This window comes from Podarcis pityusensis, assembly GCF_964106645.2.
Source record: "Podarcis pityusensis genome assembly, chromosome: 14".
NCBI lineage: Eukaryota > Metazoa > Chordata > Lepidosauria > Squamata > Lacertidae > Podarcis > Podarcis pityusensis.
The window spans coordinates 43456440-43469740 of NC_138039.1; the positions used below are offsets into that span (position 1 = coordinate 43456440).

The window sequence follows — 13301 nt, forward strand, 5'->3', positions numbered from 1 at the left end:
TCTCAAAATGCTTGCTGTAAGTGCTGGTCAATGGATTGTTGCTTGCAGCAAACCTTACCTGCCAGGGAACAATCAGGAGCATTAAAGTGTGCTCCTGCTTGGTTTCCAGGAAACAATTGTTTGACCAGCACTTACAGCAAGCTTCAGAGAGACTGACTGCACTATGGAGTTCCCACAGTGGCACTTACTGTAAGCCCTGCAGGGAAAGGCTTCCTTTGTCCTCGTGGATATCAATCAAGCTGTTCAATGGTGGCTACAAACCCCACTTCCTTTTCCTCCATGGTTTGCTTCTCACAGTGGCCAAACATATGTCTACTCGCTGGTTTCCCACAGACATCTGACTGGACTAGATGCGCCACAGGCTATTCTTACATTCTTCTGATTTCTGCGGGCAAAGGAAAAGGCTTCACCTGAAGTCAGGTGATGTCAGGTGACTGAAGGGTGGGCAATCCCACCCATCAAAGTTGTCCATGGGTGCTGGGAAAGGTCTGGATATACAGTCCACCGGCCAGGGATTTTTTTTTCCAGCCGGAACTCACAGGAAGTCAGTTCCAGCACCTCTCAGGTGGGTTCCGGCACCTCTTTTTCTGGAAAAATAGCACTGCCGCTGGCTACCTCCTATCCCCCCACCTCTGTTCTAGACTCAGCTAGTGGCCTATAGTGGACAAAAACAAAACCCTATTAAGAGCACAAAGACCATCTCCAAATAAAACCAATACAAATGTTGCTGTTTTCACATATATTTAAGATATAAATACTACTTTGTTTTCACAGTACATCTTTTTTTAAAAAAAACACAGTCTGAGAAAGTCAGGTATGGGACAGCAGTGTTATGTAAAATTTTGATACTGATTAGAACAATGTGAAAGGCTTTGATGAGGGGTCTTTTAGGAGGGAAATGGGTGCTATTATAGGTTGGGTCCATGATTTGAATGAGTAGTCCCACAGTTTTGAAGTATGGTTTCATGTGTTATCATGGGGTGGGGGTGAGGAATTAGCAATATGGGGGGGGAATACACAACCCATCCTGCCCTACATGCTTGCATAGTATGATAATGCAATGGAAGTTCAAAATCCCATCCTTATTTTAAGCAGCTTACGTATCACTTAAAAACACATCACACAAAGTAAAGACTTCTGTATATATTTCAGATTTCAATAATAATGTCAAAAATACGTAGTATGATTTTACATAGGATTTGTGCTACATTAGAACAGTAAAGACAAACATCACTTAAGTAAAAGAAACATTAAATATTAAATAACCAAAAAATAAAATAAGGTGTAAACACTAAACTAATTTGGGAATCTGCTATTGCAACACGTCCAATGAAGTGGTTTATAACCAGTATAAAAAGATTAGGACTAAGTATGTTCCAGTCTACTTGGAATACACAAAGCTCATTCCAGAAGCATTTTTAAAAACTGGTCCAAGAGCCTAGAAGAGCTTTGACTCTCATTTGACCACCACCTCACTTTCTTCACTTTTAAACAGTTTAGTTTATGCCAATTGTTCATCTTATTAAATAGTAATCTGGTAACTGAGCAAATACTTTTCATTGTTGCATCTTGCTAACACCGGGGAGAAAACTGAGGGTTTGTTGGAGATTCAGTGTAAGATTTGAGTTCGTATGCAGCGCCACTGTCAACTTCCATTGATTTTCGAGAGAACAGGAGTCTTACATCTCTGTAGAGGTAGATCTTTCCAGACTTAGAACTCTGGAACCTAGGAGAACAGATGTCAGTGTTAGTCACTGCTGAATGTAAAGCACATGTAAGAAATGTCACAGAAGAACAAAGCTTGGGGAAGAAATTTCTTCAATAGTCTAAACTGTTACTTTTTATCTAGTTCAAAAGGAAGTAGGTGTTTTTCCATTTATCCTTATATAACCACTGCTTGAGGCTTGTACTCTAAGGATCAGACTGAGCCATTTTATTTGAAGTAGGAAGAACAGATGAAACAGTGACTGCAATTTTCAATTATGTTTATGGCACATTATTGAATCAGAACACATTAGTGCATATATTTAGGGTGATGAGCCTATTTGTTTGATATTTTTATAGCCTGTATCTCATTCTTTCAAAGCCAATGAGAAAACAAGATAAATCTTTACTGCAAAACTGAACATATCTCTCTGAATGACACCCTCTTGGAACATGCCAAGAAAAAGTGTTAAAGGATCTAAGCTAAGTCTGGGCATGAGCTTGTTTAAAAATCTTACAGAAGCTGGCTAGTCTCTAGACAGACAGCTATGGTTTGCGTATCAGCAGAATGTTATCCATCTCACAAGAGAAAATTATAGGTTATGTTTTCAGTCACATAGACACAAAGTACAAAAGCAACCTGCCAAAACTTACAGGAGTTTTGATGGACACACAAACATGGACATGAAAAAAATGAAAAAGCGAACTGACCCTTAGGTTTTAAAGGACTGCTTTTGTTTTTTAAAAGTCTGAATGGCAAGTTTCAGCCCTAGGCAAATGTTTCTGCTGACAACCTCTTGCTAAGGGGCTTTCACAATGGAAGCGCTGACACAACTTTAATTAGGGCCTTCTAAACAGATGCTACCACAAAGCAGTTTAGAGTTGTATGACTTCATTTGTTTGGGAGAGAATGTGTATGGTTTCAGCAACTAAAACTTGAGTCACTTGTTTCAAATCTATTGTTAGAGCAAAGAATGAAAAACCAATACATGTGGCCCATTTGACTTTTTATCTGCATAAGCAAAAGTACAGTTAACAGGGTCCCAGTGCCTTTTTCCAAAAGATTTTCCAGCACTAATTAAAAAAAACAACAAGCTGTTGTTTTGATTCAAAGAATTATCTGCACTAAGTAACACATAAGAACATTGGGATATATCCAACATAGAACTAAGTCAAAATCACTTAGTAGAGTATTTCTTCCGCTGGTGACATGCTTTGTACCAGCAGGATGTGGTTGCAAAGAGGATGCCTAAGCAGGCTGCTGTTAACTTTGCCCAATCTGTTGCATAGCAAGTTTCCACTAGCACAGCTGCAGTGCTGGACTCCTCTGCTGCGTAATATTCAACCCCCAACCCCCCGGTCCACTAGTGCAACAGCCCTTGCATTAGCAAGAAGAGAACGTTGGATCCAGCCCTTTGCTCAGCAGCCTTACCTCAGATGAATGAGGTAGCGTAGTAGTCGTTCTTCAGTATGTCGAATATTTTCTTTATTAATGCTTCTCTTTGTTTCTCGTCTCACAGGGACAGAAAAGGTTCTTTGCCGTAGGAATGTCTGATGATTGGCTGGCATCTCTCGTAAGTCATATATCACCACAAACATCTTCACCACAGTCTTGTTGGGATTAAATAAGGTCTGGAAAGGACAAACAGGTGCTTCAGAATGGCACTATTCTGTCGAACCAACAAACACTTGAAAATTCATGTGTCTTCAGTAACTGCACTTTCATACACAGCAGTTGCTTCTGGAAAGAGGAGACTAAGAACTAATAAGCTTCTCAATCACCTTCCATATTATCCAAAAGTGACAGACCACCTCTGCAGTTGCTAGGTAACTACTGGCTATCTTCTCAAATATGATCTTTCCAAATACTTTCTGCTCTTCTAGCCTGTGGCCTTTGGACAAAGAAAGGAGCTATCTAACAGCTCACATCCAAGAGGTCCAAGTGATTAGCAGTACAGTGGTACCTCGAGTTACAAACACCTCAGGTTATAAACGCTTCAGGTTACAAACTCTGCTAACCTGGAACAGTTACCTCGAGTTGAGAACTTTGCCCCAGGATGAGAATGGAAATTGCGTGCCGGCGGCACAGCAGCAGCAAGAGGCCCCATTAGCGAAAGCATGCCTCTAGTTAAAAACAGTTTCAGGTTAAGAACAGACCTCCGGAACGCTTTAAGTTCATAACTAGAGGTACCACTGTACGTTGGAAAGAGAATTCTTAATGTAACTCTTATGTCACAAAGTACATACCACTTGTATCGTTCCTGAAGGAGGTACCCGATAACCCCTTTTACCAAGTGACTCTAAAGCAATTACACCCTGTAAGGATCAAACAAGAAATGGAAAATTACAAATAGGCATCTTAATGTAAGCATCAGTATATCAAAGTGTTTAACTTTCAAAATGATCTGCAATAGAAACTTCAAAAAGTTTTTTACATGGGTAACACACCAGTAAAGTTAAAGGTACAGTGGTACCTCGGGTTACATAAACTTCAGGTTACAGACGCTTCAGGTTACAGACTCCGCTAACCCAGAAATAATACCTCGGGTTAAGAACTTTGCTTCAGGATGAGAACAGAAATCGTGCTCCGGCGGCGCAGTGGCAGCAGGAGGCCCCATTAGCTAAAGTGGTGCTTCAGGTTAAGAACAGTTTCAGGTTAAGAACGGACCTCCGGAACGAATTAAGTACTTAACCCGAGGTACCACTGTATAGGTAAAGGTAAAGATACCCCTGACAGTTAAGTCCAGTCACGAACGACTCTGGAGTTGCGGCACTCATCTTGCTTTACAGGCCGAGGGAGCCAGCGTTTGTCCGCTTCCACAGACAGTCTTTCCGGGTCATGTGGCCAGCATTGACTAAGCCGCTTCTGACGAAGCTAGAGCAGTGCACAGAAATGCCATTTACCTTCCCGCTGGAGCGGTACCTATTTATCTACTTGCACTTTGATGGGCTTTCGAACTGCTTAGGTTGGCAGGAGCTGGGACCGAGCAACGGGAGCTCACCCCGTCGCGGGGATTCAAACCACCAACCTTCCGATTGAAAAGTCCAAGCAGCGCAGTGGTTTAAACCACAGCGCCACCCGCATCCCAAAGTTAAGTTAGGAGTGCACAAAAATGTGGCTCGTAGAGGACAGTTTAGTCTCACTCACTCTGGTTTCCCCTTTAAGCATCTTTTCAGGACGGATAATTGATTATTTCAACATCTGCATTTAAATTGATCATGAAAGGTGAACAGTATTCACATACTCCTAACTTGAGGAGTAAAGAACAGTGTCAATTCCACAGGATAATAATCACAATGCATTTACAGGCAGGAAGACAGGACAGCCACAATAGCTTCCTTTCCTAACTAAGGTGACTGGGCTGTAATGGGGCCCACATAGTCGTTTCAATTCAGTCCAAAGCTGTTCATGTAATGTATATTGGATGTTTTGCCTGCCACAGGGGTGGGAACCAAGAGTACTTTTGGGTACTGTATATGTGTTTTCTTTTTGTGAACGTATGTACCTATTTAGTTAGGCTGGCACACAGGCCACAAGTGAATATAACTCATCAAAACAAGATGTTCATTGGTAGCTTATATAAAGGGCTACTTCGCATATGATGCTTTCCCCACAAAAAGAAAAATGTGCAAAACTCCCAAGGAGTTATGTAAAGAAAAACAGAAGCCACCAAATGGTGGAGGTTGGTATTGCATTCTTACTGTAAGGCACCCAAAATAAAAAGGAGCTTCATTTGAAAGTTGGGTGAAGCTGCAACATATCCTTAATGATATGTTAACCAACAAATGGGTGCTTGGGACACCTGTGCCTCCTCCCCAGCCACCTTCAACAAGTAAGAAAAGTAAGGGTCTGTTACACTCAGAGCACAAGGGGCTCTGAAAGTACAGGGTGAAAGATCTGGTCAGGAAAGGAGACCAAGACCAGGAGTCACTCTCTTCCTTGTGAAGATTTAAAAGCTAATTCGGTGCTATAGTTCTGCTGAAGGAGAGATTTGCTAACCTTTACAATAAATATTTTACAACTCCTATTGGCTGAAATTATGAACAAGCGAGTTCATCCTACCTGGATGAGATCAGTACTATGATGTGACGTTTGTAAGCCAAACCAGCAACTGGGTTCTGATTGATTGGCTGACATTGCAAGGCCAAAATGAACTACAGAAGGCTCTTTGCAGCCACAATCTGATTGGAATATGAATTTACTGCCACCAATGGTTGGCTGCAGTCATTAACTACTAACACCTTGCCAGGGTGTTCATGTTAACTGTGCTAAAGTTTTTGCACCTTTGTGGAACAAACACACAGCATGCCACTAGATTCAGGTAGGCAGCTGTGTTGGTCTGACGCAGTAGAAATTAATAATAATAATAATAATAATAATAATAATAATAATAATATTGTCCAGTAGCACCTTATAGACCAACTAAGTTTGTTCTGGTATAAGCTTTCGTGTACATGCACACATATCTGAAGAAGTGTGCACTCACACAAAAGCTTATACCAGAACAAACTTAGTTGGTCTATAAGGTGCTACTGGACAATTTTTTTTATTTTATTTCGACAGCATGCCACCTCACAGACTTCATTCTTGAATTAATCATGGGAAAGGCCACTAGCACATCTAGACCCATGGAGGAAGTAGACAGTTTTGCATTTTGTCTACGTTGCCAGTCTCTTGTTAATGCGGATGTTGTTTGTTAACTTGAATAAATACTGTTTAGCCATACCAAGCTGAAGTCCCAGGTTTTCCTGGGTGGAGGCATGAGTCAGAAATGAGTACAAAAGGATACTAACACCTAGAGGCTGAACTCATCCCTGTGCGCTGATCAAAGAATTATAATCATTTCCTAAATTTTTAAAAATTATTTATAATTTTTATTTTACAAGCAAAAAGCTCTTAAAAATCAAATTACATTTATCATATTTAAACTCTCATTTCCCTCTTTCTGTAGCTTCTTATGTTTACAATATTTTTACTGCATTTCCAAATCAAATTCATGTATTATTTATCACATATAATCAATAGTTGTTTCATATCACTGCATGTTTTTACATTAATCCTGCTAATGTCTTAATCTGTTCACAATATTTTTGTAAATATTCAATAGATTTCCACTCTATATTAAAAACTTTTTTCGTCCCGATTTCTTATTCTTCTGGTAAGCTTCACCATTTCTGCATAATTCAATAGTTTCTGTTGCCATCATCATTCCCTATCAACCAAAATGAGTTACAACAGGTTCTTATTTTCTGTATAAATGCTGAGATACATAGGGAGTGTCAACAGCTGTAATCATGCATTTGCATTTAAACTGCTGAGATTCCACACAACAATGAATGAAAGTGGTTACTAGGCAAGAACTAGGTTGCAGTCTCGTGTTTATTGCAGGAAAACCCAGCTTAGCTGAACGCGTAGTCTGCCATTAAAAGTTCAAAAAGTAAAAGTGTGCACAGGGGACAGCAGGGACTACAAACCTTTGGCAACAAACTGCTACCAAAGCTGTGGTTCCGTGCATGCAACAGTAGTATGCTTTGGATTCAAGGCAACCCAACTATCTTTACAAATGTATCAGGATTTAGTTCAGACATGTAAATGTATTTCCATAGCTAACTGTAACGTTCAAATGTTTACCATATATGGAGAGGGTGCATTGTCATCAGAAACGCTGTAGAATGAAACTTCAACCGGAAGAGTCATGTGCGTTGGACAAAAGACCCCACTTGCTCCCACTTCAGCTGTGAAGCCATCCACAATGCCCAGGGGATCCAGACGATAGTTCAGTACAGACTCCTGGAAGAATGGAAAAAACTCTGTTGAAAAAAGCTACCTATGAAGTGTACAAACAGATGAAAAGGAAGACGCCCGCTATCAGGTCAGATTACTTGCCCATCTAGAACAGTATGGTCTACACCAACAGGCAGCACCTCTGATGGACTTTTCCACATCACCTGCCATTGGACTCTTTTAACTAGGGATGAAGGATTTCAACCTGGGGTCTTTTGCATGCAAACCAAACACTTCACCACTGAGCTGCACAGTGGTACCTCGGGTTACAGACGCTTCAGGTTACAGACTCCTCTAACCCAGAAATAGTACCTCAGGTTAAGAACTTTGCTTCAGGATGAGAACAGAAATCGTGCGGCAGCCACGCGGCAGCAGCGGGAGGCCCCATTAGCTAAAGTGGTACCTCAGGTTAAGAACAGTTTCAGGTTAAGAACGGACCTCCAGAACGAATTAAGTTCTTAACCCGAGGTACCACTGTAGTCCCGACGTGACAAATGTTATCACAAACCTAGTTAACCCCAAGCTGCCATGCAAAGCACACTGACTGGAGTAGAGATTTGAAATGCCTGGTTTAAATTGACTTAAGTCAGTGGGTTTTTTAATTTACACATTGGGCCGGATTCATCTAACCAGCCCTTTCAGTACAAGCCCTGCTCAAGGACTTCCGCCTGTGTAATGGGGTTTCCCCCCTGCACCACCATTGGCTCTGGGCGGTTGGCAGACAATATAGTATTGATTCTGTAAAACCCAGAAGAATTGTTCAAATTGGCTTAAAGATACTAAATTTAACAGGGTTTGGCAGAATTTTGGCTATAAAAAATGAGTATTATGCCCTGGGTCTTGTTTTTATTTTTAACCATAATGTTATAGCTGAACCTAATAAAAAAATGGCAAGAACTTCTGCTTAAAGTTATTTGGGCAGATAAATGATCTTGAGTTACATCACAAACTCCCTACCAACAGAAAATATGAAGAGAAATGGCTTCCCCCAAAATAAAATACTATAATAATGCTTGTATGCTTAAGTCACCAGAAAATCTGGTTTATTTATATATGCTTTGGCCTAATACAAAAAAGGGGTCTTAAAATTATTAATGCATATCCTCTCACACAAGATATATACATCATGGGGCGGGGATCAAAAGTAAACATAGTACAGGTCTATAATCTCAAACCACAGTTTACTACAACAAGGAATGCAAAACCCCAAAAACCTTTTAGGAGACATGTCAGAGTGGGAGGCAAACAGACAAAGCAAATTAGGATCAATGATGAAATAAACTTTAGGCAAATTATACTATCAAGTAATCTATGAAATGGGGCAGCCGCAGGCACCCCTTAATTCAATTCTGTAGATGCAGCACATAATACCATCTTGGGATCTTCGGATGAACAATGGTATACAAATGTAAATAACAACCACTGCCACCACCACCAATTAAGAAGATTTTGTACTATTGAGGAAGCACAAGATTTGAAATTTTAATTTCAGAAAGTGACCAGTCAAAGGGAACCTTAAGACAAATATATAAAATAATTACAGAACTAGAACCTGCTCAGGTATCAATCAAAGTGGAATGCTGATATGCCTAGCAATATATACCACCCCCTCAAAATGGACCTGGGTCTGGAAAAATGTTTTGAAATTTACACTTTGTATAGATTTAAAAGAAAATTCCTATAAAATAATGACTCCACCTAGGCTAAATAAAATATATTCATCTGTTTGAGATGCAGAGCCCCTGCCCTGCCCCTCTTCTGGCGCGGTTTTCGGCATGCATGTCAGCAGGAGCACTCGTGCTTATTGCATGCAACTTTTGAGATGTCTGTACAAATATTTCTGTACTTATCTATACATAACATTATATTTATTAATTTTTTTTTAATCTGCAAAAAAAGCCAACCACCCCATTTATCTTCAATTAAAAAGTCTGTACAAAGCCATTTGCACCTGGCACCAGAAAATGAAAAGAACAGGCACTAGGTGTGCTGAGAATCACACTGAGCATATCATAGTAGTGTAGGGGTCAGCAAACTTTTTCAGCAAGGGGCCGGTCCACTGTCCCTCAGACCTTGTGGGGGGCCGGACTATATTTTTTGGGGGGAAATGAACGAATTCCTATGCCCCACCAGAGGTGCATTTTAAATAAAAGCACACATTCTACTCATGTAAAAACACCAGACAGGCCCCACAAATAACCCAGAGATGCATTTTTTTAAAAAGGACACATTCTACTCATGTAAAAACATGTTGATTCCCGGACCGCCCGCAGGCCAGATTTAGAAGGCGATTAGGCCAGATCCGGCCCTCGGGCCCTAATTTGCCTACCCATGTAGTAGCGTATCAATACATCAGTTGCAAGAAGTAGAGTATTTTAGGAGCATGTACATACCTCAAAGTTTCCAAGGAGGCTAAGACTTGTTACAGGTGGTGCACTGGAACTCAGAAATGGTTTCTCGTGAACATCTGGATCACTCTCTCTCCTTATACACCCTCGTGGGCTATTTTAAAAGTTTTTTTAAAAAATAAACCAAGAGTCACTACTTATATCCTCCACAGTTACCGTATTTTTCCATCTATAAGACGATCTTTTTTCCTGAATATTTTTTGTGATAAATTGAGGGCCGTCTTATACACGGGTTAATATGCTAAGTAAGCAAGGGCTGGTGCTGCGACGGTAGCAGGGAAATGTCGGAGAGGAGGCTGCTTACCCGCTCTTCCCGGCTTAGGAAGAGTATTTGGTGAGTGCCAGTATGCGGTGTATTATGGCACCAGTTCCGTCAGCCAGATCATCGAAAAGCTGCTCAACAGCTTGGCAAACTTACAAAAGAAGCTCAACAACTGTTGAGGGCTCCCAAAATAGGGGTCGTCTTATACATGGGGTCGTGTAATACATAGAAAAATACGGTATATGCACACAGACATTTTGCATTAAAGCTGCCAATTTTGAACTATGTATGCCAGGAGTGACCAACATGTGGCTCTCCAGATATTGCTGGACTACAACTCCCATCATCCCTTGCCACAGGCTATGCTAGCTGGGGGCTGGTGGAAACTGTACTTCAACAATACCTAGAGGACTACAGATCAGCCCCCTCCACTTTCTTATGCTTTGAAGTTAAACTAATGTACATTTCAGAATGTATAAACACCAATTAAAGCTACTCTTTAAAATGGCAGTTTGACACACACTTTTCATAGATTCTGCTTCCACAGATTTGAAAAACTGCTAGTTTGACATTGCACAAGGTAACAGTCTAGCATATATAATCTAGGCATCTTTCTTTGCAATCATTGGGAAGTTCCCAAATGTTTGGATTCATCAGCATTCCACAGAAGGCCTGTGTGCATTCAGCAACACAAGTAAGGCACAAACTTGTCTTAGCCTGCCAGTTAAAACAATGACAAGGTACCCAGGTCGTATTGCTGAATCTGGGCAATGCACCATTTTTGCCAAGAAATTAAATAGGTGTGACTAAGTGACTATATAATAAGTGATCGTGATTAAGTTGTATATAAATTGTTGAAATAAATACATCTGTACCTTTTAGAAGTTTTTTCTAAAAAGAATTTACTGTCTTGCTCAGTTAATCAGGGGTATCTTTTTATTTAGTTGATTTTTAAACCAGATAGATTTTAAATCAACTAGAAGGTTGCAGCGCTAGTTACTGTATGCATAAAATTAGCTGAGTCCGAGGAGATCTTGCTGAAGATGCACATTTGTGCTTTCTTCATAATACTCTCTCATGCACACCCACAGTTACAGAGTACATTGTAAAAACATACAAATATTATAAACCTTTTGGTAAAAGGTTTTTGGTGGACAAACATTTGGAGGACAAACCTTTTGGAGGACAAACATTTCAATTGTAATAATGATGTATCTAAATCAAAGCATCCCGATCGTGTTTTTCTTTCAGGAACCTCAAAGGAAGGAGATTGGGGAGAAAAACAAACTTAGGTTTTGATCACAAGACCTTAACAGAGCTTGAAATCTTGGTATCAAACATTTTAAAATGTTTTAGGGGCATAATGGAAGCAAATGGATATAATGAAAGCAGAGTGTATCCAGCCTCCCACCATTGGCCAGCTGGTACATTTGTCCCAGGCATTAGAACTGAAAAGGAACTCTGTAACAGGAGTTCCCAAATTGTGCCAATGTGGATCACCAGTGGTCTGTGAACTTCATTCAGGTTAATGGTTGTAAAACATTCTGCGTCATGTTTGTGAAAATGCAATTAAAAACAATACTGCCTATACCACAGTGTGTTACAATTGCTGCAGCAATTTAAGTGGTCCTCCAACACCTTTAGTAATATTCAAGTGGTCCACAGGGGTATGGGTGACAAATCACTACTATATAATCAGTAGTTTGAATAATATTTATTGGTTTGCTTTTTGAGTTAAATGGCAGATAGCCATCTGTGATGCAGATAGGCTCTCTCAATTTAAATTAATTGCCAACAACGCACGTAAGCAGTACGTGCAAATTCGAACACAAATCGGAGTGCAATCTAAATCTAACATTATGTAGTTAAATCTAAAATTATATATAGAGTTAAGCTAACAACAGCACTAAATGTGCAACAGAAAGCTCCAATTTCCTTGACTTTAATCTATTGTAACCATTTTTTAATATTTTGCTTTTGAATTGTTGTAACCCACCCTGGGACCTCATGGTATAGGTATTATTAATAATGCTGAACCAAGAAGTATTATCTGTGTGAAGCTTATCTTTTTGGATGAGATCCTGTTTAAGCAAAAAAGTAGCATGCAAAAAAAGAATAAAAGGAAATATCTCCTACATCCAGTGTCTGGGGTTGCACACACACCCAATGTTGTGTGCATTTTGTTCAACAAGTTACTATGATACTATCACTGACAGTAATTTGTATGGGAGGAAAACGACCCATTCAAGTTTTCTCCTTTCCCAGCAGGCAATCAATGCTATCTAAGCTGATTGCATTGACAATTCATTTTGTGGGAAGATGCTTTTTTTTGGTAGTGCTATCTCTGGATCAGAACTAGGGTCTATCCAGTTTCTTCTCAGTCGCTGCCCCCAGACTTTGGAACCCTCTCCCTAGGGAACCTAAAACAGGCTTCCTTCTTGATGTCCTTTCACCAGAAAGTGAAGACCTTCTTGCTCCAACAGGCTTTTGGGAACTGACTGTTTTAAATGATAGGGTGGGTGCCATGCTGTCTTTGTTGTGATTATCTATATGTTTTAATAGGTTATAAATATACGATATATAGATATATAATTGTTTTTTAAGAATTTCCCCCGTGTGTTTAGCTGTTCTTCTTTTATCTGTAAGCTGTCATGAGTCCCTGTCAGGGAGAAAGGTGGGTTATGAAGCAGCAGCAGTCCATGTGAGCTAAAATTATGCAGTCTAAATTCTGATCCTTTTTTGGTCATTTCACAATGCTTTCATTTGCACTCTGAAACTATAGTATAGTAGAGACTACTATAGTAGAGACTACTATAATTGTTATCTCCCACCCACCAACTGAGGCTAGCTTTTTCTAATTTATTGCTTTGCTTTGTTTCTACGTATAAATATTTTAATAGGTAAATGCCTTAACATGGAGTAAAAAGAATTTGCAGGCAAAGTAGCTAAAATACAGCGCCTCCTGTGTTTTTAAAATATTATTATGAAACATAACAAAACTATGTAACGGCAACTTACAGGACTTGAAAGTAGAGGCAATCCAGTTCGAGGATGGAAAGCCTTCGTAGAAGTCCCAACCAAATGGTGAAAATTGTTCCTATGCAACACATGTTTGAGTGGTGCTGTGCGCTGTCCGCAGAGG

The 13301-nt window shown here is 39.9% G+C and overlaps 1 protein-coding gene across 1 annotated transcript in view; it reads right to left on the bottom strand.

Annotated features, from left to right (window-relative positions):
* Positions 1-724: 724 nt before the first annotated feature.
* Positions 725-13301, bottom strand: part of ATOSA (atos homolog A) — a 48675-nt gene continuing 36098 nt past the window's right edge. The window contains exons 6-12 of the mRNA XM_080980328.1: positions 13178-13288; positions 11335-11414; positions 9883-9991; positions 7337-7495; positions 3952-4020; positions 3137-3336; positions 725-1726 (exon numbers count right to left, since the gene is read on the bottom strand). Coding sequence (XP_080836454.1) covers positions 1573-1726; positions 3137-3336; positions 3952-4020; positions 7337-7495; positions 9883-9991; positions 11335-11414; positions 13178-13288 — 882 coding nt within the window. The 3' untranslated portion in view covers positions 725-1572. The remainder of the gene's footprint in view (positions 1727-3136; positions 3337-3951; positions 4021-7336; positions 7496-9882; positions 9992-11334; positions 11415-13177; positions 13289-13301) is intronic.